The sequence below is a fragment of the Megalobrama amblycephala genome, linkage group LG1 (assembly GCF_018812025.1).
Source record: "Megalobrama amblycephala isolate DHTTF-2021 linkage group LG1, ASM1881202v1, whole genome shotgun sequence".
In the NCBI taxonomy this organism is placed as follows: Eukaryota; Metazoa; Chordata; class Actinopteri; order Cypriniformes; family Xenocyprididae; genus Megalobrama; species Megalobrama amblycephala.
In genome coordinates, this window is record NC_063044.1 from 53,547,510 (window position 1) to 53,574,654 (window position 27,145).

The 27,145-nt window shown below is 36.4% G+C and overlaps 3 protein-coding genes and 2 long non-coding RNA genes across 7 annotated transcripts in view; 3 read left to right on the plus strand and 2 right to left on the minus strand.

The window, feature by feature from the left end:
- Nucleotides 1–27,145, minus strand: part of LOC125274624 (polymeric immunoglobulin receptor-like) — an 859,185-nt gene that overhangs the window by 133,980 nt on the left and 698,060 nt on the right. The gene's annotated exons all lie outside the window — the stretch shown is intronic.
- On the minus strand, nucleotides 150–2,683 carry LOC125275044. The gene is made up of 5 exons (XR_007186378.1): nucleotides 2,554–2,683; nucleotides 2,241–2,345; nucleotides 1,380–1,460; nucleotides 841–975; nucleotides 150–711 (listed from the first exon to the last, which is right to left on the minus strand). It is a non-coding gene; the product is annotated as an uncharacterized LOC125275044 (long non-coding RNA).
- Nucleotides 932–2,664, plus strand: LOC125274748 (urokinase plasminogen activator surface receptor-like). The gene is made up of 5 exons (XM_048201190.1): nucleotides 932–981; nucleotides 1,546–1,665; nucleotides 1,918–2,049; nucleotides 2,255–2,362; nucleotides 2,465–2,664. Exons 1-5 carry the CDS (start codon nucleotides 933–935, stop codon nucleotides 2,662–2,664), a joined length of 609 nt encoding a protein of 202 aa, XP_048057147.1. The 5' UTR covers nucleotide 932.
- On the plus strand, nucleotides 7,305–9,045 carry LOC125275022. The gene is made up of 4 exons (XR_007186370.1): nucleotides 7,305–7,885; nucleotides 8,041–8,069; nucleotides 8,398–8,470; nucleotides 8,564–9,045. It is a non-coding gene; the product is annotated as an uncharacterized LOC125275022 (long non-coding RNA).
- On the plus strand, nucleotides 18,996–21,090 carry LOC125274755 (ly6/PLAUR domain-containing protein 3-like). Its single transcript, XM_048201203.1, has 5 exons — nucleotides 18,996–19,114; nucleotides 19,207–19,317; nucleotides 19,625–19,756; nucleotides 19,909–20,019; nucleotides 20,152–21,090. Exons 1-5 carry the CDS (start codon nucleotides 19,066–19,068, stop codon nucleotides 20,334–20,336), a joined length of 588 nt encoding a protein of 195 aa, XP_048057160.1. The 5' UTR covers nucleotides 18,996–19,065; the 3' UTR covers nucleotides 20,337–21,090.

A 27,145-nucleotide genomic window follows, 5' to 3' on the forward strand; every position in this document is an offset into this window, starting at 1 on the left:
AGTAAAAGTTTAAAAAATCCCAAGTGGGTTATAACTGGTGTGTTTTATGTCATAGATCAAAACGTGAAAGTATTTAGAGGCTTTGTTAACCACAGTCCTTATTTCAGACGATTTAGCAAAAACCCATTCAAAAAACCCATAGACTTTACGGCGTTGGAACAGGAAGTCCTAAAATGCTAACTCGCTTCCAGATTTTGCCTATAAAAACATGTCATCCCTGGGGTACTCTATCCGCCTTTCATTCAAAATTTAATCCCGCGCAGCAAGAAATCTTATCGGGTCCCGCGGTTCCCGCGAGACAGCCGCGGGAATGCAGACCTCTAATTAAGTCCACATGTCATGCAAACAAGAAACTAACCACGGCTCGAGAGCTGTCCTTTTAACCACACAACTTTGCGATGCTGTTTGCGAATGTTTATTAGAACTATGGTTTCGTGTATCACTGACTCGTTGAACTGTGCTGATAACGACGGTACTTGCAACCATATTTGGCTAATGACGCACTCCAAACTCGTCTGGCTCTCTCAAGCTTGTTTCCCCACCCTGTTCCTGGAAGCATACCAACAGTCGGCCTCCAGGAACAGGTTTGGGAAACACTGGCTTAAAGCATCAGATATCATCAGATATCAGTCATTGTGCTCTCGTCTGGTCTTCACCAAAACAATCTGCTGGTGCGGCCACTTCCTCTCCAGTTCTCCAGCATGTTGTCACCTGGGGTTGGTTAATAATGAATTAATGCTTAGGTGGTTATTTTCAGTATGTCTGTACTGACGTATTGCTCACAATATCTTGACAACAAAAGAGTGCATCCTAGACCCATTTTATGGCGCACATACTCACACACACATTTTCTCGTGAAGATCCTCCCCTTTTGGTAAGATATAAAAATGAGCACTGAAACAGATGTTATTTCATTCACCTCCTGATCAAAGATGGATCTGCAAATCTCAGTTTTTCTTCTCTTCATTCTTTTCACTGCAGGTACAAAGACAAATAATGATTGTAATGTAAATGAGAATTATAAAAATGTCAGAGAAAAACTGTTGGCTTTACTAGCTGTACTGCAAAATTAAATCTTTTTACATCCACGCAAGAACAGAATGACGCTGACTGACGACCGTTTCAGAATGTCTCTCCTCCAAAATCCGATCACAAAGGTGACCTCTAATGCAAAGAGCATATCTTGCCAGGTTTCTCAGGACAGAGAACTCGGGACTGTGTGAACGCCAGCACTGCAGAAAGTTTTGTTCACTTCAAGTTCAAGTACAAATTTCGGGAGCGACTGGGTTATTGTCAGACCGCCCGCTCCCGCCTAATGCACACTATAGTTACCGACAGCAATAGAGTACCCCAGGGATGACGTGTTTTTGTAGACTAACCCGGAAGTTAGCAGCGCATGGGTTCCCTCGACTGAAAGCCCATTCATTTTTCCCATAGACTTTTCTCTTCTCTTCTTTTCACTGCAGGTACAAAGACAAATAATGATTGTAATGTAAATGAGAATTATAACAGATCACTGATGCATCTCTCTCTTTATTACTAAAGCACACTCTCTCAGCTGTTATAAGTGCATGGGTCGGAACGGTTCTTGTGCGGGACAAACGGTAAAAACATGTCCCAGTGGATCTTCTCAGTGCATGAGTTTAACAATGGTTACACAAATCGGTAAGTCCAATATGATGGATTGAAATTTACTGTTATATTTGACTGATGGAGATGCTGCTATAATTTACTTGTTTTTCTGGCAGAATGTACAATTTCAATCACAACATCTTCTGCATAGATTTCTGATATTTAATTTGTTTTCTGTTATAGATTATGTTCTGTATTTAAAAAAAAAGTTTGAAGTGAAAAAAAAGCTACATTTTGACAATTTTCCAGTTTAATTGGTCTTTCCTGTATTATTCATGTTTTTAGGTAACATTAGTCGTGAAGTGAAGGTTAAAGATTGTTATCCTGCCTGTCAAAATGGGTCCCTGAACTTAGGCAGTTCAAAGTCAACTTATTCCTGCTGTGACACGGACCTGTGTAACGTCCAAGATGCTCCAGGTATTGTTCTTCAGTGATCATGTGCAACTGACTATCATCTTTAAAATCAACACTCATTTTACTTCCAAATGAAATTTAATCAGGAAATAAAACAGGGTGCGGCTTTCTGTCATGAACTGATTGAATGGAGCATATAAAGGAGTGTTGTTTCATCAGACATTTTACAGAAAATAGAGAAAATAAAATAATACTTTTCCTCCTGTAGATCATCCCAGCATTTTCCCTAATGGAAAGAAATGTTTCTCCTGTGATGGACAGAGCTGCTCAACAGTGAGCTGTTCAGGGACTGAAGACCGCTGTGTTAAAGCAACAGGTAAAAAAAAAACATGGAAAAGGATGAAAATTGATGTTAATTTTTGTATCTCCATGCATCAACAATTTTAAACATTTGATTTGTTTTCTTTCTTTTCATCAGTGATTTATGGTGACCTGTCAGTGCTTCTAAAAGGCTGCGTTTCTAAATTCATCTGTGATGCTGCTGTTTCAGCATTTAATAATTTTAACCTCGGGAGTGTCACATGTTGTGAGGGGAATCTGTGTAACGGTGCTCAGAGTGTCTCCCAGAGCTTCCTGTTCCTCTGCTGTTCTCTGCTCTCCTACTTCCTGCTGCACTGAATCCAGCAGCTCTTCATCCTACAATGAGGCACAAGCTATATATTCAGTACTGGGTATTTTCTGTTAAAGGGATAGTTCACCCAAAAATTAAAATTTAATGTTTATTTGCTTACCCCCAATACTGTTCGGTTTCTCGCTCAAACCAATCGTTTCGTGTCTTAGGACATCAATGTGTCGTCACGAGCCGCAGGGTTTAATTTGGATTTGTCTAAGCAAGTTTTATTTACTCTTATAGCACACTGTAAGAAATGATTCTGTGGTCATGTAGATTTGAATTAATGTTTTTGGTTAAAATGTATTCAATATAATTGTGTTTATGATTTTGAGGCAAATATTTAATTAAATTTCAAATAAAAATGGTTGGAATAAAATCTACCCATTGTAGTTAAATAAAACTTAAGCATTATATTTACCTAATCCCAAATGGAGAGAATATTGAGTGAATTCAAATTAATGTAATCAGGCAATTTTTAATTGAAAAGCACTTCCTGTCAAAGTGCGCCTTTTTATGCAGCTGGCCTACAAGACATTTGAAGAGAGTAACGTTAGGCTACAGACAGTTTTCTTCTACATTGCTCATCTTGCAAAATTTAACTGGTTGACTTTAGTTAAGAAAACTTATTTTGTTATCACTAGTAAGAAGAACGCATGCATTCTGGGTGCCACCAATCAAAATTCATCCATGGCTCCCATCATGCATTGCTGCATGAATAAATTATGAGCTGAATTGTCTTAGTAATTTCCTTTATTCTCAGATTTTATTTTGTTCTGTTTATGCGACTTTTTGGTAGCTTGTTTTCTAATGTTCAGAGTTGATCTGTTGATCAGAATATGTTGCTTGTCACCGTCGTTGAGATTCACAGGCTGATTCTTGATGTCGCTTCAGTGTTTATTTAACACTTTAACACTCTTGAGTATGGTCTCACATGTAACTTTCAGGAGAGTTAATTTAACACTGCAGTTTTTGCTGTGTAAAGCACAAAAGTGAATTGTTAATAAAATCTTATTTGAGTATTTAAGTTCTGTATGGGCCATATTATTCATAAGAAAGGAATATTTAGATTTAATTCATTGCATTGATTAAATTTAGTTTATCTTTTTCAAATCAACTCAATATTTCTGTTTAGGTTATAATTAATTCTGTACTGTTTTCTATTCAAATCTACTAATATTAAATGGATAACTATTAAGGGTCTCATTTAATTAATATTTACTCAATACCAAACCTTGTGAAATTTAATTAATAATATTGCTTGTAATCTGTTGCCTCATTTTTATTGAGTAGATATGGTGTATTTTTTCTTACAGTGCAGAAGTTCCCATCCACTCCCATTATACAGCTGACAGACGGAAACGGTTGGAGTTAATAATCATCATTTGTGTTCTACTGAAGAAAAAAAGTCACCTACATCTTGGATGCCCTGGGGGTAAGCAGATAAACATTACATTTTCATTTTTGGGTGAACTATCCCTTTAACTATCCTTATTCAATTGATGAAAAATCTCTCAATATATTTTAGTTTAGTTTATTTATTTATTTATTTATTTATTTATTTGAAAAGGGACCATGTATAATTTTTGTTACATAAATGTTTCCATTTCATGCATTGTAGCTCATTTTCATACGCAGTCATCCAGCAAGTCATTGCTTACATAAATAATAAAATAACACAAACAGTTCCAAAAAACATACACACACACACACACACACACACACACATCCTACTGTATCAGGGGCAAAAATAAATAAATAAAATAAATGTAAAAAATATGAATGAGTCAATTAAACTGCAACCATGTAAATGTTTACAGAGTTGGATAGACTTTAAAAAAGATTTAAGCTTGAATTTACAATAGTACATCCTTTTACAGTATATCCTAATGTATTCCAAGAGTAGCACCTTTCACTGAGAAAGACGATAATCCAAAAGCAGAATGATGAAAAGAAACAGCACAATCACTTATGAATGATAATCTAGATCTCAGAGTTTTTAGAACGGAAAAAAAGAAAGCCAAACCATTTCAAATGTTATATACCATACACAATTGTGAAAAATCTAAAATGGTAAAAACCCCAAAATGTATGTTTCTCCAAGATCCTACAATGATGATAGTGATTTGTTTTTTATCTAAAATTTTTAAAGTAGGCTATGTTTATATTGGGATTTAAGGATTTAATCAGTTTCACCAGCTTGACCCAACATGATAAACAGTTCAAGAAAGGATCATGAAACTCTTAGCGTAGATACATCAATGGAGAGACATTGTCTAATTTGTCCAAAATTTGCCAAGTTATATTTAATAGTCCTCACCGTTAGTTATGTATCTCCATGCATCAACAATTTTAAACATTTGATTTGTTTTCTTTCTTTTCATCAGCGATTTATGGTGATCTGTCATTGCTTCTGAAAGGCTGCATTTCTAAATCCATCTGTGATGCTGCTGTTACAGCATTTAATAATTTTAACCTCGGGAGTGTCACATGTTGTGAGGGGAATCTGTGTAACAGTGCTCAGAGTGTCTCCCAGAGCTTCCTGTTCCTCTGCTGTTCTCTGCTCTCCTACTTCCTGCTGCACTGAATCCAGCAGCTCTTCATCCTACAATGAGGCACAAGCTATATATTCAGTACTGTGTTTTTTCTCTTAAAGGGATAGTTCACCCAAAAATGAAAATGTAATGTTTATCTGCTTACCCCCAGGGCATCTAAGATGTAAGTGACTTTGTTTCTTCAGTAGAACACAAATGATGATTATTAACTCCAACCGTTGCCGTCTGTCAGTCATATTTATCTAAAATTTTTAAAGTAGGCTATGTTTATATTGGGATTTAAGGATTTAATCAGTTTCACCAGCTTGACCCAACATGACAAACAGTTTAAGAAAGGATCATGAAACTCTTAGCGTAGATACATCAATGGAGAGACATTGTCTAATTTGTCCAAAATTTGCCAAGTTATATTTAATAGTCCTCACCATTTTCTTTACATGTTTTTAAAACTAAGATTTGAGGCTGAGATAATTGAACTTCAACAAAGTTATATCAACATTGGGAGAATGTACATTTGTTTTAGAGAAGATCAGTGCTACATCCTGTTGACATAATTGTGTATGTTTTGGATGTTCACACTGGATGTTCATGTTTTGGTTGTTCTCTTCTCCCTCTCTCTGCCAAGCAGCACTTTAAATCATCTGCAGCTGATTCCAATTAGCAGCAGCATGGTTTACTTGTTACACAATGGCCTTTTCTCAAAACCAAGTTCGCAAACTTCGGACTCGCATTCTTGGTAGTTGGGACTTGGCAAGTCCGACTCAGGAGAACGAACTCCCGTGGACGGGAGAACACAAGTCCAGTGATTCTGCAAATGGAACAGCAGCGTTCTTGATAACGTCACTCAGCTCGCTCTGGCTTCTCCGGTTATCTCTTTATGTATGTTTTAGCCAACAATAAAACTAAATTTGTTATAAAACACCACTCTGACACTTTTCGTTTTATTTAAAAAACAAACAAAAACATATTAATAGTCTCAGGCAACGAGTGATTGATTATCTGCAATGTCTGCATATATTTATAACAAAACGAAATATTAAACAACCCTTCCTCTTTTCGTATATATTTCAAAAATATTAAATGTAATACTATTTGTGCATACTCTGATTAACTTCACTGTAATAAAATGAAATAGGCTACATAAAACAAAACCATGTCTCTATTTGTTTTATGTCAGTTTTAATGATCAATAATAGGCATTATAAAAGGTAAGTATATACAATAAGAAATAAAGCAAACTCAGTCAAGGGTACAAAATCAGCGCTTTAGTAGGATACAAAAGTTAAATAGCCATATATAAAGTTATGAAACGTCACGTTGGCCTCAGCCAAAACGGAGCCAGCGGCAAACGTCAGAAGGACTAGCCGAGGTAAGGCTGCTCTCAGATCAAATTGTCAGAAAGGCGCTATTTTTATCAATAAACCACAAATTTGAGCTTTAAACCAGCACATTCTTGCCTGAAAAACTCTTAAAACTACATATCATGACATAATAACAGTAATATGTTTAAATTATGCGGGTTTTCTCCTTTACTATTGACGCTTGCTGGTTAGTGCGAGATGCATTCTGGGATACCTGGCTGTCTCAAGTCTGCACAAGTCACCTCTCGATGCATCCTCGATAAAAGAGGCGGATCAAGAACACATCCGGGGATTTGAACTGAACTTGGCTAGATGCGAACTTTGAATTGGAACAGTACTTGGACAGCGACTGATGACGTTTCACAAGTCCACAAGAACACAAGTACAGACAAGTACGCATATTGAGAAACGACCAATGGCTGCGTCCGAAAACCTAGCTGACTTGTTGCCTTATCAAGCAATGACTTGTAAGGCAGCGTTTGTACATGAAGGTACCTCATGAAACGGATTTTGGACAGACTTCTGAGGCAGTGTAACAGTTTAATGATCTACAGCAATATAGCACGAGCTTTGGTGAGAACTTAACAAATATTTAATTACTACAGTAGTAATTTCTAGCTAGAAATGACATAAAAAGTGGAAAATGTTGGTCAAAAATGTACATTTACTCACAATCTGGCCAACAAATGCAACTTTCGGACGCCTTAGCCCGGATTTTATATTTACTTAAACTATATAATTACAATATACTTAAAATATTTAAGTTTGATTGCATTACTTATAAAATATAAGTATATTCTACTAAATTGTGGATGTAATTTGAATGTGTTAATAAATTTAAGTTAAATGCACTTAAATTATTAAGTTTTTCTCCTGACCACGCCTCTTACACATTGGTTTACGGCAGGTAATGACGCCATTTTGTCGTGGTGTGTGTGTGAATTCAAGGAGCTGTTGATGAGAAGTTGGAACATTTGTTTTCGCAAGTTCTGCAGACATTTTTTTCCAAACATTTGCCTTTTTATCGTTTCCCCCCCTGAGAGACTGTTTGTGAGCAGTCAAAATCGTTTGTTAAAGTTTAAACGACGGAAATGTTTTCTCCGGTTAGCTAGTGTTCTCTCTCGCGTGCGGTGGATCACCGTGCATGAACCCCTGATCGGCGAGTTCGACGCGCGTTATTTCGTCGTTTGTTTCTTTTTCACACGAGGAGCTGTTGTTGGGCGTGTAAACTTAGTTTGAACCTCTGGCTGTCGGCGAACACCGCGCCCGCACCCGCGCTCCCAGCAGAGGAGGGAGGATGAAGCGCGAAAATGGTGAGTGCAATAATTTAACGACCGTGTTTTATTTCGACACGGTTATTGATTGAAAGATTAAGTTAAAGTTAATTAACGAGTTGAAAACAAAAACAGATGGATATACTGTTTTATCTAGGTTCATAGCTTTCTTAACATCTTGTTTTGTGTTGCAGGTCAAGAAGAGATGCTTTGGATTAGAAGTGTAAGTATTGCCCTTATAACTGTGAAAAAGCTCAGCTATTTAAACATTATAGGCTCAAACAATGAAGTTATACAAGAACAGAACAATTTCCTTGTTTACATCTGGAACATATACATGTGCATTTATATCACACGTTATGCACAATATGTACACTTATACAGCCTTCACCAAAAACTCCATATCAGCTGTGTGTCATGTGGGTTTACTGAGACCTGTTCTTTGGCTGATTATTTTATTAATCTGCATACTGCACAGTGCACAATTACATGTAAACCATAAAATCAGGTGCCATAATCAAGACTTTAACTTCAATGTTTGCTCCTCACAGAAAAGTTGTCAACGACGAGCCTGACATCAGCCTGATGGTACTTCAATGGCCAGCTCTTTCTACAGTAAACCAGGTATGTATTGATGCATGGAGTATTTGACAATACCATTATCTGATGCATTATTATATGATAATGTCTTTGTCGATCTTTGTCTTCCTCTACTAGGTTGCAGCTGACAAGGACTCATACAGGCAAACTTCAGTGAGAATCGTCTGTGTTGATCTATAAAGTGCTCAGCTAAACCCATCATGAGTGAAGATCGTCTTGGAAGGATGTTTGGTGATGGATGAACCGACCAACCTCAGGACTTCTGTGTCCTTTTTTCTGACTGATTTATGCCCTGCAACTGGACTACCCTAACTGTATGAAAAATACTTTATATTTTATTCAGCAGGTAATGCTCATCCTAGGAAAATGTGAGCTGGCACCTAAAATGGAATACTGCCACTATTGTGAACTCAGGAGTGTAAACAAACCATATAGTTTTGATGCAGTTTGTTGTGATTCTGAGATAGACTATTTATGTGCTTAACAATAAGCTGATTTGTTAAAATAATTTTTTTCATGTTTTATAAGGAAATGTTTTCAGGACATAAAATGTTGTTGTATTTGGAATTGAATTAAAATAAAACATAAAATTGAATTAATGTACCTTTTATTTGCTTTTTTTCTTAATTTTGTAGTAAAATAGAAGTTGCTATAAATTAACTTGCTTAGTACATTGAACTTAACTATACTATGTGTAATAACTACAAAGTAATTAATATTACAAAACATTTTAAGTTAAATGAACTTGAATTTTTAAGTTCACATTACTTAATCATTACTTAATTTTTTTAGGGCAACCAGTTTCCTCAAATTTTTTAAGTAAATTCAACTTATCCGGGCTAACAGTGTAACTGTCACAGAATGGAAAGCAGAGGATTGTGGGATATCAAAGGCAGCTAAGGATACATCTATTCTGCCTTCAAAAATCGATCAGATGAAGGTATCTCAGGAAACAGGAAGTGAAGCTAAATTTGAATTTGGACATGCCTTGATGCCTTCCTTGAAATGTGTCCCTCGAAAGCTGTGTTTCCCACTTTTCGGACGCAGCCAATGTGCCTCAGTTAAAAAGGCTCAAGAGAAGTCCCTTATCTGCTATCCCAGAGATGTTGTTGTTTTATTTGCTATTGAGAAATTTGTGAAATGAAAACCTAAAGTGTAGGTAAAACAACATTACTGTTGAGATTCAAATTTCGAAAAAAAAAAAAAAAAAAAAAAAAACACTTTGTGATTAACTGTATCAAAAAATATAGCAACCACTAATCTTCCTTTGTGAACTCTAGATTTGCTCTATTAAATGTAAAGTAGCTGTTTCAGTAAAATAATTTACTCTGAAACCAAACTGCATACAATGTAAACCAAACTTAGGCTACGTCCACATGAAGCCGGAGCTTACCCTAAACCGATCTTTTTTTTTGGTGCTGTATTGTGCTGTTAGCGCGTCTGACTAGGGTCGACACGTGGGGTGATGACATCATCGTTTCAGAAAATTTACGGATTGTGGATGGGGCCTTAAAGGATTAGTCCACTTTATTTTACTAAATTAAATACGCAAAGCAGAAGCACGTACAAGGCGAACATTTGTGTTTATAAAACATATGCAGTTGTATTTTTTTCTGAAAATGATTGATTATTTCGCTAGATAAGACCCTTATTCCTCGTCTGGTATCGTGTAAAACTCTTTGAAGCTGCACTGAAACTAATTTTGACCTTCAACCATTTGGGCTCCATTGAAGTCCACTATAAGGAGAAAAATCCTGGAATGTTTTCATCAAAAACCTTCCTTTCTTTTCGACTGAAAAAAGAAAGACATGAACATCTTGGATGACATGGGGTAAATTATCAGGAAAAGTTTCTTTGAAACTGAACTAATACTTTAACTGTAGAAGGTTGTCAGTTGTCTTCTCCACAGCCTTCACGAGTACTGGCAGTATGCTTACGGGTCTATAATTACTAACTTCATCAAGATCTCCAGATATGAAAATATAACAATGACTTGTTTCCATGCAGGAAAAGCTACATTCAAATGACAATTTAATGAAATGAGTAATGACGGGTTAAACTTTTTTTGTGATTTTTTACAAACATAGTGTCAAATTGATGAGCTTCTCTACATTTAGAATTTTTAATCAGCTAATAACTTTGTTGACTTGGATTTCATTAGTCATGATTAGATTAAAACCTTGACCCACATCATCAATCGGAAGAATATTTATATTTTTAATATTTATTTCCCTCATGAAATTTTTTTCCCCTTAATGCATTTAACAGAATTATTAATAATAATAATAATAATAATAATAAAAAAGTAGTAGTAGAAATGGCAAAATTGTATTAAATTAGCTTTCCCTGAACTTTGAGCTTAAAATGTCCAATAAATTTGGGTTTCTACCATAAGAGTATTTATGTTTTTCCAAGTGATTGCCTTTTGCCTCGTTCATTAGATGTAACTGAATTTAGCTACTCTTAGCTCTCAAATAACTTTATTTCGCAGACCTTTATAACAGAGCCAATTTCTCTTCCAGAGTTAATGCTGAATCCCTATTTTTTACCAGCTTCCATAAATTCTCATTGAACCATGGTGAATTATTTTTATGCTTGATTTTTTCTTTACTCTAACAGTAAATTTATCTCTTACAGAATTAATCCTATTAAAAATGTCCTTAGTGTGCCCAGGATAAACACCAGAGGGCACCAAAAGGCATCCACTCACACATGCACAAATCCATCCACACATACTGTATATGAAGAGCTCACACAAACGCAGTATCAAAAGCACAACTATGCATGTTTCTTTGTAAACTGTATTGTAACAATATGACCATACAAGGACTTCCAAGAAGCATCATGTTCTTTTCCTACTGATAATCACACAACCACAGACACACATTGTACTCAAACACACACACACACACACACATATTCATATGTCTGAGGTGAAGTAACGCAGCTCTTTTATGGTCATTTGTATAAACATTTTTTTTTTTCTATTAAATATAACAGCCTTTTCATCCAAAATGTAAAACCAGAAAAAGTTTACATTATTTTCAAACAGAATTAAAGTCTTCCTATGGACTGGCATGTACAGGCACAACAGGGCTAAAGTTCCTTAAAGGGTTAGTTCACCCAAAAATGAAAATTATGTCATCAATGACTCACCATCATGTCATTCCAAACCTGTAAGACCTCCGTTCTTCTTCAGAACACAGTTTAAGATATTTTAGATTTAGTCCGAGAGCTTTCTGTCCCTCCATTGAAAATGTATGTATGGTATACTGTCCATGTTCAGAAAGGTAATAAAAACATCATCAAAGTAGTCCATGTGACATCAGTGGGTTAGTTAGAAGTTTTTTGAAGCATCGAAAATACATTTTGGTCCAAAAATAACAAAAACTACGACTTTATTCAGCATTGTCTTCTCTTCCGGGTCTGGAGTTCTTAGTCAAGCCTGCCACTTATAAGCCAATCAAAAAAAGAAAGAGGCTACACAATAGCCAATCAGAAAATAGCACTATTGTATCTGGGTAAGATTTAATGCAACAACCAATGAAAAAAAAAGCATATCCTGGAATTTATAATGCTCGGAGCTCCACTTTGATCACAGATTAAGTCATGATCTCCTGTTTTAATGTTACAACTAATTCACAACTTTTAGACATGTTTGCGAAGGTTGTTTTGTTTACAGCGTGCATCTCCCTCAGACTGTAAACGAAGCTCGGGCGCACCAGATAACACGTCAGCAGCGTCACTGCGGAGTCGTGAACACGGATTGACAACAGACCCGGAAGAGAAGACAATGCTGAATAAAGTTGTAGTTTTTGTTATTTTTGGACCAAAATGTATTTTCGATGCTTCAAAAAATTCTAACTAACCCACTGATGTCACATGGACTACTTTGATGATGTTTTTATTACCTTTCTGGACATGGACAGTCTACCGTACATACATTTTCAATGGAGGGACAGAAAGCTCTCGGACTAAATCTAAAATACCTTAAACTGTGTTCCGAAGATGAACGGAGGTCTTACGGGTTTGGAACGACATGAGGGTGAGTCATTAATGACATCATTTTCATTTTTGGGCGAACTAACCCTTTAAGGGTTAAAAGCCTTTTGTTTTTTCCCCCATAAAACACTAAACTGCAACAAAAACACTTCCTTATACACCTATTTGTCACTATCTGCACTAAAAAATAGTCCACAAAGTCACTGCATGCAGGTTTATGCAGCTACTAAGAATCTCTGAAATGACATATTGAGACAAATGACTTTGAGTTCTAAGTTCTGCTTTAAGTTTTGTTCAAGGTGATCATTTCAATGTTTTTTTCAGTGAGTTCTGAATAGGTAAAATTATAGTATTTAGGATAAAACCCCCCTTGTTTAAAGAGCTACAGACGCCCCAATGTCGAAGCCGAAGACCAGCGACACTCAAAACACCATAATTTGGCCGAAGCTGAAGATTTATGCTTATATAATCCATACACTGCACTGAATGCAAAATACAGCAGATCTTATGAAATGGTGAAAAAAAATAATTAAATAAGGAAATTATTCACTTTCCTCTTAAAGGGATAGTTCACCCAAAAATGAAAATTATCCCATGATTTACTCACCCTTAAGCCATACTAGGTGTATGTGACTATCTTCTTTCAGATGAACACAGTCGGAGTTATATTAAAAAATATCCTGGCTCTTCCAAGCTTTATAATGGTGGTGAATGGGGCATGGATCCAGGGCTCCAGGGGGTTAATAAAGGACTTATATAATTAAAAGAAAAATATCCCAATTTAAAACTTCACTAAACTCCACAACTCAGCAACACCCGAGTTGTGGAGGAAGAGTGACCTCTGATGAACACAGAAAGACATGTTAATAAATGTAGTCACAGAATGTGTCCTGAGTGTATTTAATGAGCCCAATCGAATTGAAAAAATATAATGATCTGAGAGTGAGTTGAGTTTTAGTGACCCCCGAGTTCAATTCGTTATGACACCTGCTGAGGTTTTGAGGATCCAAAAAAGGACGATATTTTCAAAAATAGTGAAATAAGCATCAAACCATAGCACAAATATGTTTCTTGGGTTTTGTACTTATTTCTGAAGCAATGTAAAAAAAAAAAAAAAAAAAACACATATGAGACTTTGATGTGACTTGGTTTTAATATGTTATAAAGTGCATTTTGTTCCATGTCACTGACCCAGAAACTGTGACCTATTTGCAAATGGAAAATTAATGTTCTAAAGAAAAAAAAATACCCAAACCACATAAGGGACTTCGCCTCCTCTTTTCACAAGAATAATATGCATCCTCTCAACTCTACACAACTCTGATCTGCAAAACACTATGAAGAGCTCCTAAGTGCATGCATTAAATACACAACTGTATGCTTTCTGTAAACTTAAACAATACAACCAATCCATAAATACACACTGTCACGATCATGTTCTGTTTTGTCTTGTCTAGTTCTTTTTTAAGTCTTTGTTTTCATTGTCACTGTTTGCTTTAGTCCAGCTCAGTCATTAGTTGTCAGGGGCTGCTTCTGAAAACTTAAAAATGCTGCCTTTGGAGGATGCATTCAAAAGACATGTCCGAATCCATTGTTAGCTTCACTTTCCCACATGGAAAAAACCTATATAAACTATATGTTTCAATATAGGTTTTGATATAGGTTTTACATATATGTGACATATATAAAATTGGCCGTTTTCCTATATGATTTTTTAAAAGCAGATTCCATTGCTGCCTTTGATATCCCATATATGCACACATATATGTACAATATATGCACACATATATGTACACATATATGCACACATATATGTACACATATATGTACACATATATGTACATATATGTACACATAATATAGGAAAACGGCCAATTTTATATATGTCACATATATTAAAAACCTATATCAAACCTATATTGAAACATATATGTTTATATAGGTTTTTTCCATGTGGGACCAATTTCACGTGTTCGTGTAGCGGTGTGTTTTCTGCGTTGTGTCGTAATCAAAGACAGACTGCGAAAAATCTTGCCATCAGGTCCTCACTTTATTCTGTATAACACAAATGGCAATATATGAGGACTAAAAATGCAGCATATCAAACAGCATGCAGCTGCAACGCACAACGCTGAGAAAGAGAGATTTAAAAGTGTTAAGTAAAGAAAAATAATCAACGAAACATCTGATGTACATCACAGTTTTGGATAACCAAATATATCATGTGAATTCGCTGTTACATGAAACATTTTCCACTTTTGATACCGCTGTGATGTCTCATGCAGACTGGGAAGCAGCAAAGTCAACACCCCAAGTTGGCGGCAGGAAACCCCAAATATGGTCTAGCTAGATGTTACTATTGTAATTTTTTTCAAACCTTGATAATAGAAAATATGAGCGATTCCAAAAAAGTTGGGACACTGTACAAATTGTGAATAAAAAAGGAATGCAATAATTTACAAATCTCATAAACTTATATTTAATTCACAATAGAATATAGATAACATATCAAATGTTGAAAGTGAGACATTTTGAAATGTCATGCCAAATACTGGCTCATTTTGGATTTCATGAGAGCTACACATTCCAAAAAAGTTGGGACAGGTAGCAATAAGAAGCCGGAAAAGTTAAATGTACATATAAGGAACAGCCGGAGGACCAATTTGCAACTTATTAGGTCAACTGGCAACATGATTGGGTATAAAAAGGGCCTCTCAGAGTGGCAGTGTCTCTCAGAAGTCAAGATGGGCAGAGGATCACCAATTCCCCCAATGCTGCGGCGAAAAATAGTGGAGCAATATCAGAAAGGAGTTTCTCAGAGAAAAACTGTAGTTAAAAAAACTGTTTGAAGTTATCATCATCTACAGTGCATAATATCATCCAAAGATTCAGAGAATCTGGAACAATCTCTGTGCGTAAGGGTCAAGGCCGGAAAACCATACTGGATGCCTGTGATCTTCGGGCCCTTAGACGGCACTGCATCACATACAGGAATGCTACTGTAATGGAAATCACAACATGGGCTCAGGAATAACACCAGAAAACATTGTTGGTGAACACAATCCACCGTCCCATTCGCCGTTGCCGGCTAAAACTCTATAGGTCAAAAAAGAAGCCATATCTAAACATGATCCAGAAGTGCAGGCGTTTTCTCTGGGCCAAGGCTCATTTAAAATGGACTGTGACAAAGTGGAAAACTGTTCTGTGGTCAGACCAATCAAAATGTGAAGTTCTTTTTGGAAAACTGGGACTATCGCAGTCTACCACAATATAGTGCAAGCTTTGGTGAGAACCAAACAAAAATTTAAATGGGTACAGTAGTAATTTTGCACAAGAAAATGACATCAAAAGTGGAAAATGTTGCTCAAATGCACATTTACACACAAACTGACCAGTAAGCACAACTTTCAGATGCCATCTTTATTTTTCTAGCTCAACTGGCAGTGAAGGCAGTGAAGGATGCATCTATGCTGCCTTCAAAAATCAATCAGAGGAAGGTATCTCAGGAAACAGGAAGTGAAGCTAACATTGGATTTGGATGTGCCTTGATGCCTTCCTACCTTGAAATGTTTCCTCTGAAGGCAGCATTTTCCAGTTTTCGGATGCAGCCCAAGTCAGCAGCCTACGTTTTTGGATGTAGCCATAGTCATTAATTAGCATCACACCTGTTTCCTTTTCAGTTGATTACCTTCTTCTGTGTATATAAGCCTTCAGCTCCATTCTGTTCATTGTCTCATGTTAAAGTCCCCCATTTTGTCCTTTAAAACTCATTTTTGATCACCAAAATTACTAAAAAAATTTCCTATGAAAATAATTTCTAAAATAGCTTGAATGTGACTCTACACTCTTGCTTTATTTAGTATACGTGGGCACATATGCAAATTAGTCTATGCCTCCACTCAATCACACCAGCTCAGAGATCCACTCGGTCAACTTTACTGTAGTAAACACTACATAAAAGCAAGTGGAAATATTGGTATAAATCAGCCATATCTGTTTGAACCAGAAACTGATTCAGAAGAAGACGAGGAAGAGTGAATTATACAGGCTCATCTACAAGTCGACGTATCAGAATGGTAATGCGTTTTATCTATCGCTCTCTACAACGTTGGACACATAACGGTAATTAATATGATTAGCCTTTTGCTCGACTGTTATCAAACAGCTGATAATGTGTTGCTATAATGTTACACAAACCATGTTCACGTTCGCCATTTCAGAGTCAGCTGCCTTCTAATGATCAGCATCCAAATGGTTTGAACAACTTAAAACGTCAGTGGAGAAAGGCATAATCATAACATCATAAAATACATAATTCACCTTCTATATTGCTAAATGTACCTGATTTTTCAGAAAAACAGAAAAATATACCAGGATAACATGGCTTCTTCTGCTTCAGAGGTTGACATGATTGGTTACAAGTTTGTGATGTAAGAAATTTCAAACCACGTTTTTGATACCCAATGGTGTTGACTGATGAATTTGCACATAGTTTGTCTTCAAAAACACCACATAGACATAAACAACATTGATTTTTACCACAGGGGGTTAAAGTTATGTGTTTGTAATATATCTCTCAGCGTTTATTAAAGTTGTTTATCGTCATTCTGAGTCAAGCAGACTATCACGCTACAACCATGCAGACTGTGATAGAGACTTACAAGAAAGATCATGTTTGTTTTTCCAGTTGATTTCTAAAGAATTGCAAAGTGTTACACAGACCCACAATGCACACACTCACATGTGCCCACAAACCTACTTTAACAAAAGTTGAGAATGCCAGTTTAAATACTGAATGTTCTCTTGAGTTTGGGAACTTTCTCTTCTAAAGTGAATTCAATAAACAGTTTAGATGATGAGTTTTTCAGTTGGTTCTACTGACTAACATTCAGGTCACAACAGTGCTGAAAAAATTCAGGGTTTTTTTTCTCTTGCAAAACAAGTAGCCAAAAAAAAAAAAAAAAAAAAAAAAAAAACACTGCAACACTTCCTTTACATGTTTTTCACTATGCAAAATCACATGAAATGACAAATGATGTTAAGGTCATTTGATCTAACATGTAATACTTTTTTTTTTTTTTCTATGCATATTTATGTTGCTGATTATTACATATAAAAAACATTTTCTTAAAAACACTAATGTCAGGCAGAAGAGGGAGATTTACATGAGAATTGCAGAAGATCTTATAAAACATTTAAAGGGTTAGTTCAACCAAAAGTAGCCTCAGACTCCAGAGGGTTAAAGGTACTTTGTGTCTGTGACCATTGTTTACCGAGCTTGATGACTGATGAAAATAAGTTGACTATTAAAAAGAACAGCTGAACATCAGTTCACAAATAAACTATATTGTTTAACAGGACAATAAATCGAGAAATGATTCTGAGAAAAATTCCGAATACATCACAATTCTCTCTGGATTCGATTCTGAGCTTAGTTTTTAACAGCAGATGGTGCTGCTTGCTTTAGAAACAGCCGTACTCTGTGTGCTTCCAATTCCTCACACACACCACTTAAACCAACAATAAAATAATCATTCATAAAGTTAAAAAAGTTTGAAGCAAATTGCATGAGTATTTGCAGTGGGCTGTTTACATTAATCTTAGCCAAACAAACGCACAAGCACTCTTCTTCATGAGCATTTGAGCATGCGTTAATAAAAAAAATAAACCATTTAAAAAACTTTCCTCCTCATTTCAGAAAAAGACACACACCACTGGTTTAAACATACAGACAAAATCCACCACAACACATCCTTAAACAGGTGTTTTAAGCTAGTTGCCACAACACAGGATATTGAAGTGAAAAGAGAATGGAAACCAATCTTGACCTCATTTCTCTGTAACTTCCCATCTTCACCACCCAGTGAACCTGATTTCACCAAGTAGAACATGTTCCTGCATCACCCTGGAACATCATTCCAATCATAATAATAATAATAATTAAAAAAAAAAAAAAAATCAGATTTAAATGATAGGTCTACAGTTAATATCAAATTTAGGCCTACAGCAAGGGTTAGGGTTCTTATTCACCTCTCATTTCAGTCTGATTTCAGGTTAGTTACATATATATGAGTTGTATCTTAAACTGAAGTCTGGTTCAAATGTTAGTACAGTATTAATATACAGTTAAATCTCTTTTGTTAAGCCCTCTATACCTTATTGAAATAAAGCAACCTTGACCTATATCAATTTCCTGTTTTTTTTTGGAGGTTAGCACTATAGTTTGATGCTGGTCTATAGTTGGTTGATCAGAAAAGCAATGATGTTCATTACCCAAAATTTTATGTGTTCAGATCTAAAACATAAATGAATTTGATATTACTGGTTAAGAACTTTGACAGTTTGTGTTTAAAGGACTAGTTCACCCAAAATAATCTTAATTTTCTATCCTTTCTGATTAATAATTAACAGATTGGCTTAAGAAGACCTATGTTTACAAATAGAAAGAATGATATATTTATTAAACTTCACTTTGTCATTAACTGACAGATAAAATAATGCAAGCTTAAATTCCTATTTTATAAAGTATCTACTGTCATTTTCTCATGAAGACCCTCCCCTTTTGATAAAATGAGCTCTGAAACAGACACATTATTTCATTCTCCTCCTGATTAAAGATGGACTTGCAAATCTCAGTTTTTCTCCTCTTCATTCTTTTCACTGCAGGTACAAATTGCTTTGTATAATTTTTACTTGGTAAACATACAGATCATTGATTGTCTCTCTTTCTCTCTGACTCTTTTTTATTATTACTAAAGGACACTCTCTCTACTGTTACGAGTGCCTGACGGAGAACTGTAAAGAAAGTCTCGTGAAATGTCCCATTAATGCTACTAGGTGTGAAAGTTCAACTGTGGTGACACAAGCTGGTAAGTCCAATATGATGGATTGTTATTTTGAACAGATGGAGATGCTGCTATAATGGAAATTTAACTTACTAGACCAACTTATTTACCTGGCAAAATGTACGAATGCAATCACAGAATATTCTATATAGATATCTGAAATTAATTTGTTTTCTCTCAAATTGTAACAGTAAAAAAATGCAAAATTTTTGCAATAAACACTTTTTTATAACTCTCACTGCTTCTTTCTACTTTCAACTTGTAAGTACCTTTTCAATCTAAATATTGTGCAGCTGATCTGCTCTTTTCTGTATCATTCATGTTTTTTCAGGGTTCTTTAGTTCCACAGTGAAGGTTAAAGGTTGTGCTGTTGCCTGTCAAAGCGGGTCCATGAACCTTGGTGTGGTAAAGACGTCTACTTCCTGCTGTGGCTCTTACTTTTGTAATGTCAAAGATGCTCCAGGTATTGTACTTTACTTATCTTCTTTAAAGTGAACACACTTCCATTTAATCAGGAAATAAAATGTAGCGTGGGACTTGATTTTTTCATCAAGAATTGTTAAAGTTATATTTGTAGAGGAAATAAAATAAAAGAACACTTCTTTCCTGCTGTAGATCCCAGAGCTACTATCCCCAATGGAAAGACATGTTACTATTGTGATGAGAAGAGCTGCTCAAACATCATGAGATGTTCAGGGACTGAAGATCGCTGCATTACAGACAGAGGTGAGAATCTGCAATAGGAAGAAGATTAAAGTCATAATTTGTGCCTCTCCATCATTAATGGGTCTTATTTTTAAACTTTACAGTTCAACTAACTCAGACTGACAAAACCTTTGCTTTATTTCCTTTCATCAGGAACTTTTGGAGGCCAGTCAATGATTGTAAAAGGCTGTGTCTCTAAATCCATCTGTGATGCCGCAGCATCTACTAACGCTCAGGGCGTTTCATGTTGTGAGGGGAACCTGTGTAACAGTGATAAGAGCTTCACTCAGAGCTACATCCAGAGCGTCACCCAGAGCTACACCTTTAACGGTGCTTAGAGAGACAGAGCTTGATGTTTAACAGTGTCACCCAGAGCTTCCTGTTCTCTGCTCTCCTACTTCCTGCTGCACCGAATCCAGCAGCTCTTCTGATTCTACAATGAGACACGCTGTACTGAATATAGAGCTTGTATTTCTTTGTATTATCCTTACCTGAAATTATCACAGATATAAATCCTCTATAAAAAAAACTGAGTCTGAGATTTCACTGATTACAGAGCTGGTAAAACTATTGGGAAAATCCCACTTTAATCATACATTTTGAGAAATGAACAGATGTAATATTAGTACTTAAGTAGGCTACTATAATGTCTGATTTTTGTTGCTGCTTGTGTCTGTATAATTCTTAAGCATTTATAATGGCTAGAAAATGAGAGACGAAGGCTGTGAAACTAATGTTTTCCACCAGAGGAAGGCAAAGAAAAAATTAGGCAGCAGAGAAAGCAGGTGCGATTGCCTTGACATGTGAGATGTATGGGTTATTTAAACTGCAAAGGTAAAACATAAATTAAAATTATTCTGACAGATGTAAAGATGGAGGTGAAGGTGGCACATTATTCACTTTGAGTGTAGAGACTACAGTCATTTTCCTATTGGTACATAATAATTCGATAGGAATACAATTTAATACAAATCTTAATTTCATTGAGAAAGTTCCACTCTCACAACAAAACACAAAACGACAAATGCAACAAGTTTTAACCAATTTGGCACAGACTACCCAACATTGGGTTACACTGACCCAGCAGGGTAGCGTTAGACAGCATTTGGGTTAAAAAAAAAAAAAAATCCAATAAAGGTTTTAGAGCAGTTATATCAGTGTGCAGACATCACAATTTTGTTGTTGTTTTTGTTTGCCAACGTTTGCCCTTTTGTTGTCCTGCACATAAATCCTTTTGTGGGATGTGCACACCTTTTTTTGTATTTAAAATAAATATAATCCATCATTTTTTAGAGTGAAGAGGTTGATTAGCTGGTTTAGGTAGGGTGACCAAACGTCCTGTTTTCCCAGGACATGTCCTGTTTTCATGTCCTGTCCTGGTCGTCCTGGTTGTTTTTTATAAAGTGATGAAAATGTCCTGGTTTTCATTATTTTTCATTGGGTGATTAAATTGACCAATGTTACGAGATTTTCGGTTTCTGAGATTTTCGGTTTCCGAAGGTGGAACATACATTAATATAAATCGCAGACATTGCACTTGCAACTGAGAATATTAGTTCACATTGTATCTAGTAGTGGATTATTCCATAAAGGTAACTATATTCTCAGCGTCGCGGCTGACTTATGCCTAAACTACAGTTGTTTACTTCTAGGTAACAGTTTATAATGTTTTCATTAGTATGCACAATTTGTGCAGTCGTCTGTAACTGAATAACAGATACTTTGTGTAACAGCAGAGCAACCTTCAGCTATCGTCTACAATGAGTTCAGCTCGTTGTGCTCTTACTTTGTACCTTGCGATGTAACAGCTGATAGGCCTATATAAATTTCTTTATACTTTCATGCTTATTTGATAAGCAACAACAAATTGCTGGGAAAGATCAGCTCTACAGCAAAATATAGATGGGCAAACAATAAGGATGAGGAAGAAAAACAGGATGAAGAGGAAAACGAGGATGAAGAAAACTAAAGATATAGACATTTTTTTTGTTAGTTTTTGTAAGTTTGTGAGAGCTATTTTTGTTAAATTTGGATTGCTAATATAGCAGAGGTATTTTTAGTTATTTATTATGTATTTATTTTTCTAATACAGAGGAGACATTAACTTGTCATAATAAAACATGTTAAGTAACCTCTGAGAAGCCTATCTGAATTTGTGTATTTGGTTATAGATAGTATTTTGTAATATAACAATTTTCTATCCATACAAAGGAGGCATTGAAATATTGTATTGAAATTATAAGGCATCTTTGAGTAAACTTTGAGGTATCAATTGAGTATTGCCGGGCAGAGTGTCTTGGTTTTCGGTAATCAAAATATGGTCACCCTAGTTTAGGTGTGTTTAAATGGGACTGAAGCTGAACTGTACAGGACAGTGGCCCTCTAAAATCTGGATCTGTTATCTGGACTTTTGTACATTTACATTTACATTTATTCATTTGGCAGACGCTTTTATCCAAAGCGACTTACAAGTAAGGAATACAACAAACAAGTCGTCATGATGAGGCAAATAGACACAAGAAGTGCAGAAGTTTAAGGCAGTGCTCAGAGTATCATAAACTACAATAGAGAAGGATTAGAGGAAGTGAAAGGATAAGAATAAGAATTTTTTTTTTTTTTAGGATGAGGTTAAGTTGTAATGCTTTTTCAACAGGCCTTCTACTGTCAAGCTTCTGCAAATGATCCAGAGTGCGGCAGCGAGAGTGGTCTTTAACGAGCGGAAGAAAGTGCATGTCACACCTCAGTTTGCATTGACTGGGCGCTCACATCAAAGACAAAGCTCTGAAGACGATCACCGGCACTAAAAGCTTGCTAAATATTATATATAATGTTTATTATTAATATGAAATTCATTTTTACAGTTTTTGCCCGTTGCTTGAACACTATAGACCCATGCTTAGACTAAAGTAACACAACTTGAAGCTTTTGTTACCATACCTCAAACACATGTACCCATACCTTAAACAAAAGCGCTGCTTTGCACTCTAGTTGCAATTCTGCAACACACTTACTCCTTTATGCAACACACTTGGTCCTGCATACTACACTCTATTTCATACATCAGACACTTTGTTCAAAAATGAAATCTCAGGGTGCCATTTGGAAAACACATGTATCCAAAATACAAAACACATCGGGTAATTGCAACCACTCAAATACACACCTCAAAACACTTACTTACAAAACTGAACACCAATCAGCCAGCTACAAAAAGCCCTCAGTTACAGTTTTTCTCAATTGCTAAAACACTAAACCCTATTGTCTGAACCAAATGCTCAGTTGCCTGAACCCACTGATTGAATCAATCACTATTTTGGCAAAACCATAAGCACTTTTCACCTGTTTAGACACAATTTGCCAACACATTTTCATTGTGATGCACCCGTGCTGCATAATGGTGAGCACAGGTGACAAAAGTCAAACACAATTACACTTTTTGCCCATTGCTTGTACACATTTTACAAAACTTCGCTCATTGTGCCAAAACTCTACACACAAGTAAACATGACACAACACTGGGAAATATACCATTCACATCTGTGTCAAATTGAAACTCTGCCATCAAAACCTAACATTCCTTTGTCAAAATGTAACTCTGATGACAAAATGACACACTTGCATCATATGCATACACTTTCAGATCAGGGGGAATACACTAGTCTACTTTATATAAAACACTGCATTCTTTAATTTTCACTGTTTTTATTCAGTTCATCAGTTAGCATTCTGTGAAGCTCAATGCAACACTTACAGTTTTTGTTCTGTTTTTTTTTTTTTTTCCAACAAAGGTTTTCACAACAACCAAAAATGAAAGTACTGAAAGGTTACAAATGACATCAACTCAATACTGCACATCACAGTACAGTAAAGTAAATGCAGTAATGCAAAAATAATAGAAAAATAAATCAAAATACACTACTGTAAATACAGAAAAACAGGCCAATTGTGCGTGGGTGGGATTATAGATCCTGCCATCTGTTTGGGTCTGGCCACATGATCCACCACCATTGCTCTAATATCATCTGAAATATTGTTCCGTGCATTGCCTCTTTGACCATGTCCTACTCCTCTCTCTCTTTGTCTTCCTCTGCCTCCACCTCTTGCTCTCCATGCTTGCAAAATTCTCAAAATGGCTTAACTGAGGGCTTTTTGTAGCTGGCTGATTGGTGTTCAGTTTTGTAAGTAAGTGTTTTGGGGTGTGTATTTGAGTGGTTGCTATTACCCGATGTGTTTTGTATTTTGGATACATGTGTTTTCCAAATGGCACCCTGAGATTTCATTTTTGAACAAAGTGTCTTATGTATGAAATAGAGTGTAGTATGCAGGACCAAGTGTGTTGCATAAAGGAGTAAGTGTGTTGCAGAATTGCAACTAGAGTGCAAAGCAGCACTTTTGTTTAAGGTATGGGTACATGTGTTTGAGGTATGGTAACAAAAGCTTCAAGTTGTGTTACTTTAGCAACTCAAAATTGATCACACTTGTGGCTAATGATGTGAGGGAACATATAAAGTAAGCCAGTTCAGAGAGCACTGGTTTGTGAGGTCCAAGAATGGATAGAAATCTGAGAGGAAGAGTTCGTGTGAGAGGAGGTCAAGGTGGTCAGCGAAGACCAAGAACAGTATATCTGATGAAATCAGAACTACTGTGATTGACCATGTTCTTGTCCATGGCATGAGCATGAGGGAGGCTGGACAAAGGGTACAACCAAACATCAGTAGATTCACTGTGTCCACCATAATCTGAAGATTTAGAGAAGAGAACAGGTAATTACCTTTTTTGACATTATAGTACAGTATGTAAATGTTGACAGCAATTACTGTATGACATACTATACCCAGATAGCACACGTATGTCTGCAAGACGTCTGTTAAAGATCACTTCATCTGGAAAGCATCTGCTGTTTACAAACATCTATTAGACGTCTTTAAGATGTCAGTTTTACATACATTCTAAATCATGAACATCTTAAAGACATCTTCTAAACGTCTATTTGACATCTGCCAGGAAACGTCCTATAGACGTATTCCAGATGACCAAACACCCTAAATAATACGTATTCCAGACGTAAACACACATATCAAATAGACATCTCCGAGATGTACGTGTGCTATCAGGGTATACTATATATAGTACAGTATAACTGTAAGTAAATATATGTTTCAGTACATCACTGTACCAATATACTGTAGTATTGTAATGGAGGGTTGGTCTAACTGTTTGTAGGCCTAGTATTCCATGTATATTTTTTTGTAACTCTATGTTCTCTTTTTGTAGAACTGAAAGACTGCCACATGGGGGTGGGAGGACAGGTTTGTTCTCCCCACACCAAGAGACCCTAATTGTTGATATGGTGAACAATGCCATTAAACTGAGTGAAATTCAGCAGAAGATCATTGAGGACCATGTAAATTTTGAGGGTATCAACAGTGTCAGCCTCTCTACTGTTGATCGTGTCCTCAAGCGCAACAGACTGCGCATGAAACAGCTATACAGAGTGCCCTTTGAGTCAAAGAGCAAAGATTCCAGTATGTACAGGTTGGCATTGTGATGGAATTTTTGAACTAACTAATAATGAACTATAATGAACTAACATTTCTTTTCTTCTACAGGTCTAATGATAATAACCTAACTATTGAAATAGAGAAATAGTCACTAAGACTGAGTGTTGTGATTCAGAAACATTCTGCTGTGCTGGCTAGACGGCATCCCTTTTGGGGATAAAAAATAGTCTTTGAGAGGTCATTCTAACCTATTGAGTAATCTGAACTATTAACCCAGTGATATTTTTTGATGATCTTGTGATTCAGTTGTTCTAATCTAAATTTACTCCGGCAGTAAGCGGGACGGAGGAACTGAGATGTTTTTCTTAAATCTAAACCAATCATATTGAGACTGATGATAATGAGTAATAGATCATGCCATGCTGACTGTGAAGTGTACCTGAAATCCTATAAAACCTGTTGTATTCCTTAGTTCGGAGAGAGATTCTCTGGAATGATGAGAACTCTCCCGGCCGTGATTAAAGCATATTCTGAGGCATAGACTGGAGTCTGTTTGGTTTTTAGGCTGCAGCAACGACTAAGCACTAGAGAACTCTTTCCATACTATAGTGATAGTGTTTAATGGGCACTAAAGAGCTTATTATCAGGTGATAGTGCCGGTGGGGGGCACTAAAGAGCTTAGTATCAGGTCATAGGCCCCCAAAACAGGCAGAGACGTCGGCCGACTCGAACAGGTACTGAGGTACGCCCAGTAGAGTATAAATTTATTGGTTATTGGTTTATGGTGTCAGGGACACCCAGGTTTAGCTAAGTCAGGTGCGTAGGGAAAAATCTACCACAGCATATATCCAGACACATTCAATGTTGATTACTCTAAGTAGTGATTTACTGTAGCGGCCTAAATCACTTTTTCCGTATCACTTACAAAAGTATATCTATTTCTACAGAGGGTTTTTCAGCTGGATGCAATGGAAAGACACCATGAATACATCTACATGGATGAAGCTGGATTTAATCTCACCAAAAGGAGAAGGAGAGGCCGTAATGTGATTGGCCATCGGGCCATTGTTGGTGTTCCTGGGCAGCGTGGTGGCAATGTCACATTATGTGCTGCCATCAGCAATCATGGGGTTGTCCACCATCATGCCAACCTGGGGCCCTACAACACTCACCAGCTCCTCATTTTCCTCAATCACATGCGAGATGCTCTGTTAGGGCAGCAGGATGAGCATCCCATGGGATATCCCTATTTTGTTGTTTGGGACAATGTGAGTTTTCACAGAGCCCTCCAGGTTAGAGAGCGGTTCAATATGAACCAAGGTTTTATCAATCTTTGCCTTCCACCATACTCCCCTTTCCTAAACCCTATTGAGGAATTCTTCTCCTCATGGCGGTGGAAGGTATATGAACGCCAACCTTACACCAGGGTAAATGTCCTGCAAGCCATGGGACTTGCCTGTGGTGACATAGGTGTGGAGGCATGCCAAGCCTGGATACGGCATGCCAGGGGTTTTTTCCCCCTTTGCCTGGCCAGACAAAATGTGGCCTGTGATGTGGATGAAGTCCTGTGGCCTGACCCAGTACGGAGACATGATGCTGTGGCTGAGTAATGCACTTATTTGTATATTTTTGTACTTTATTTTTAC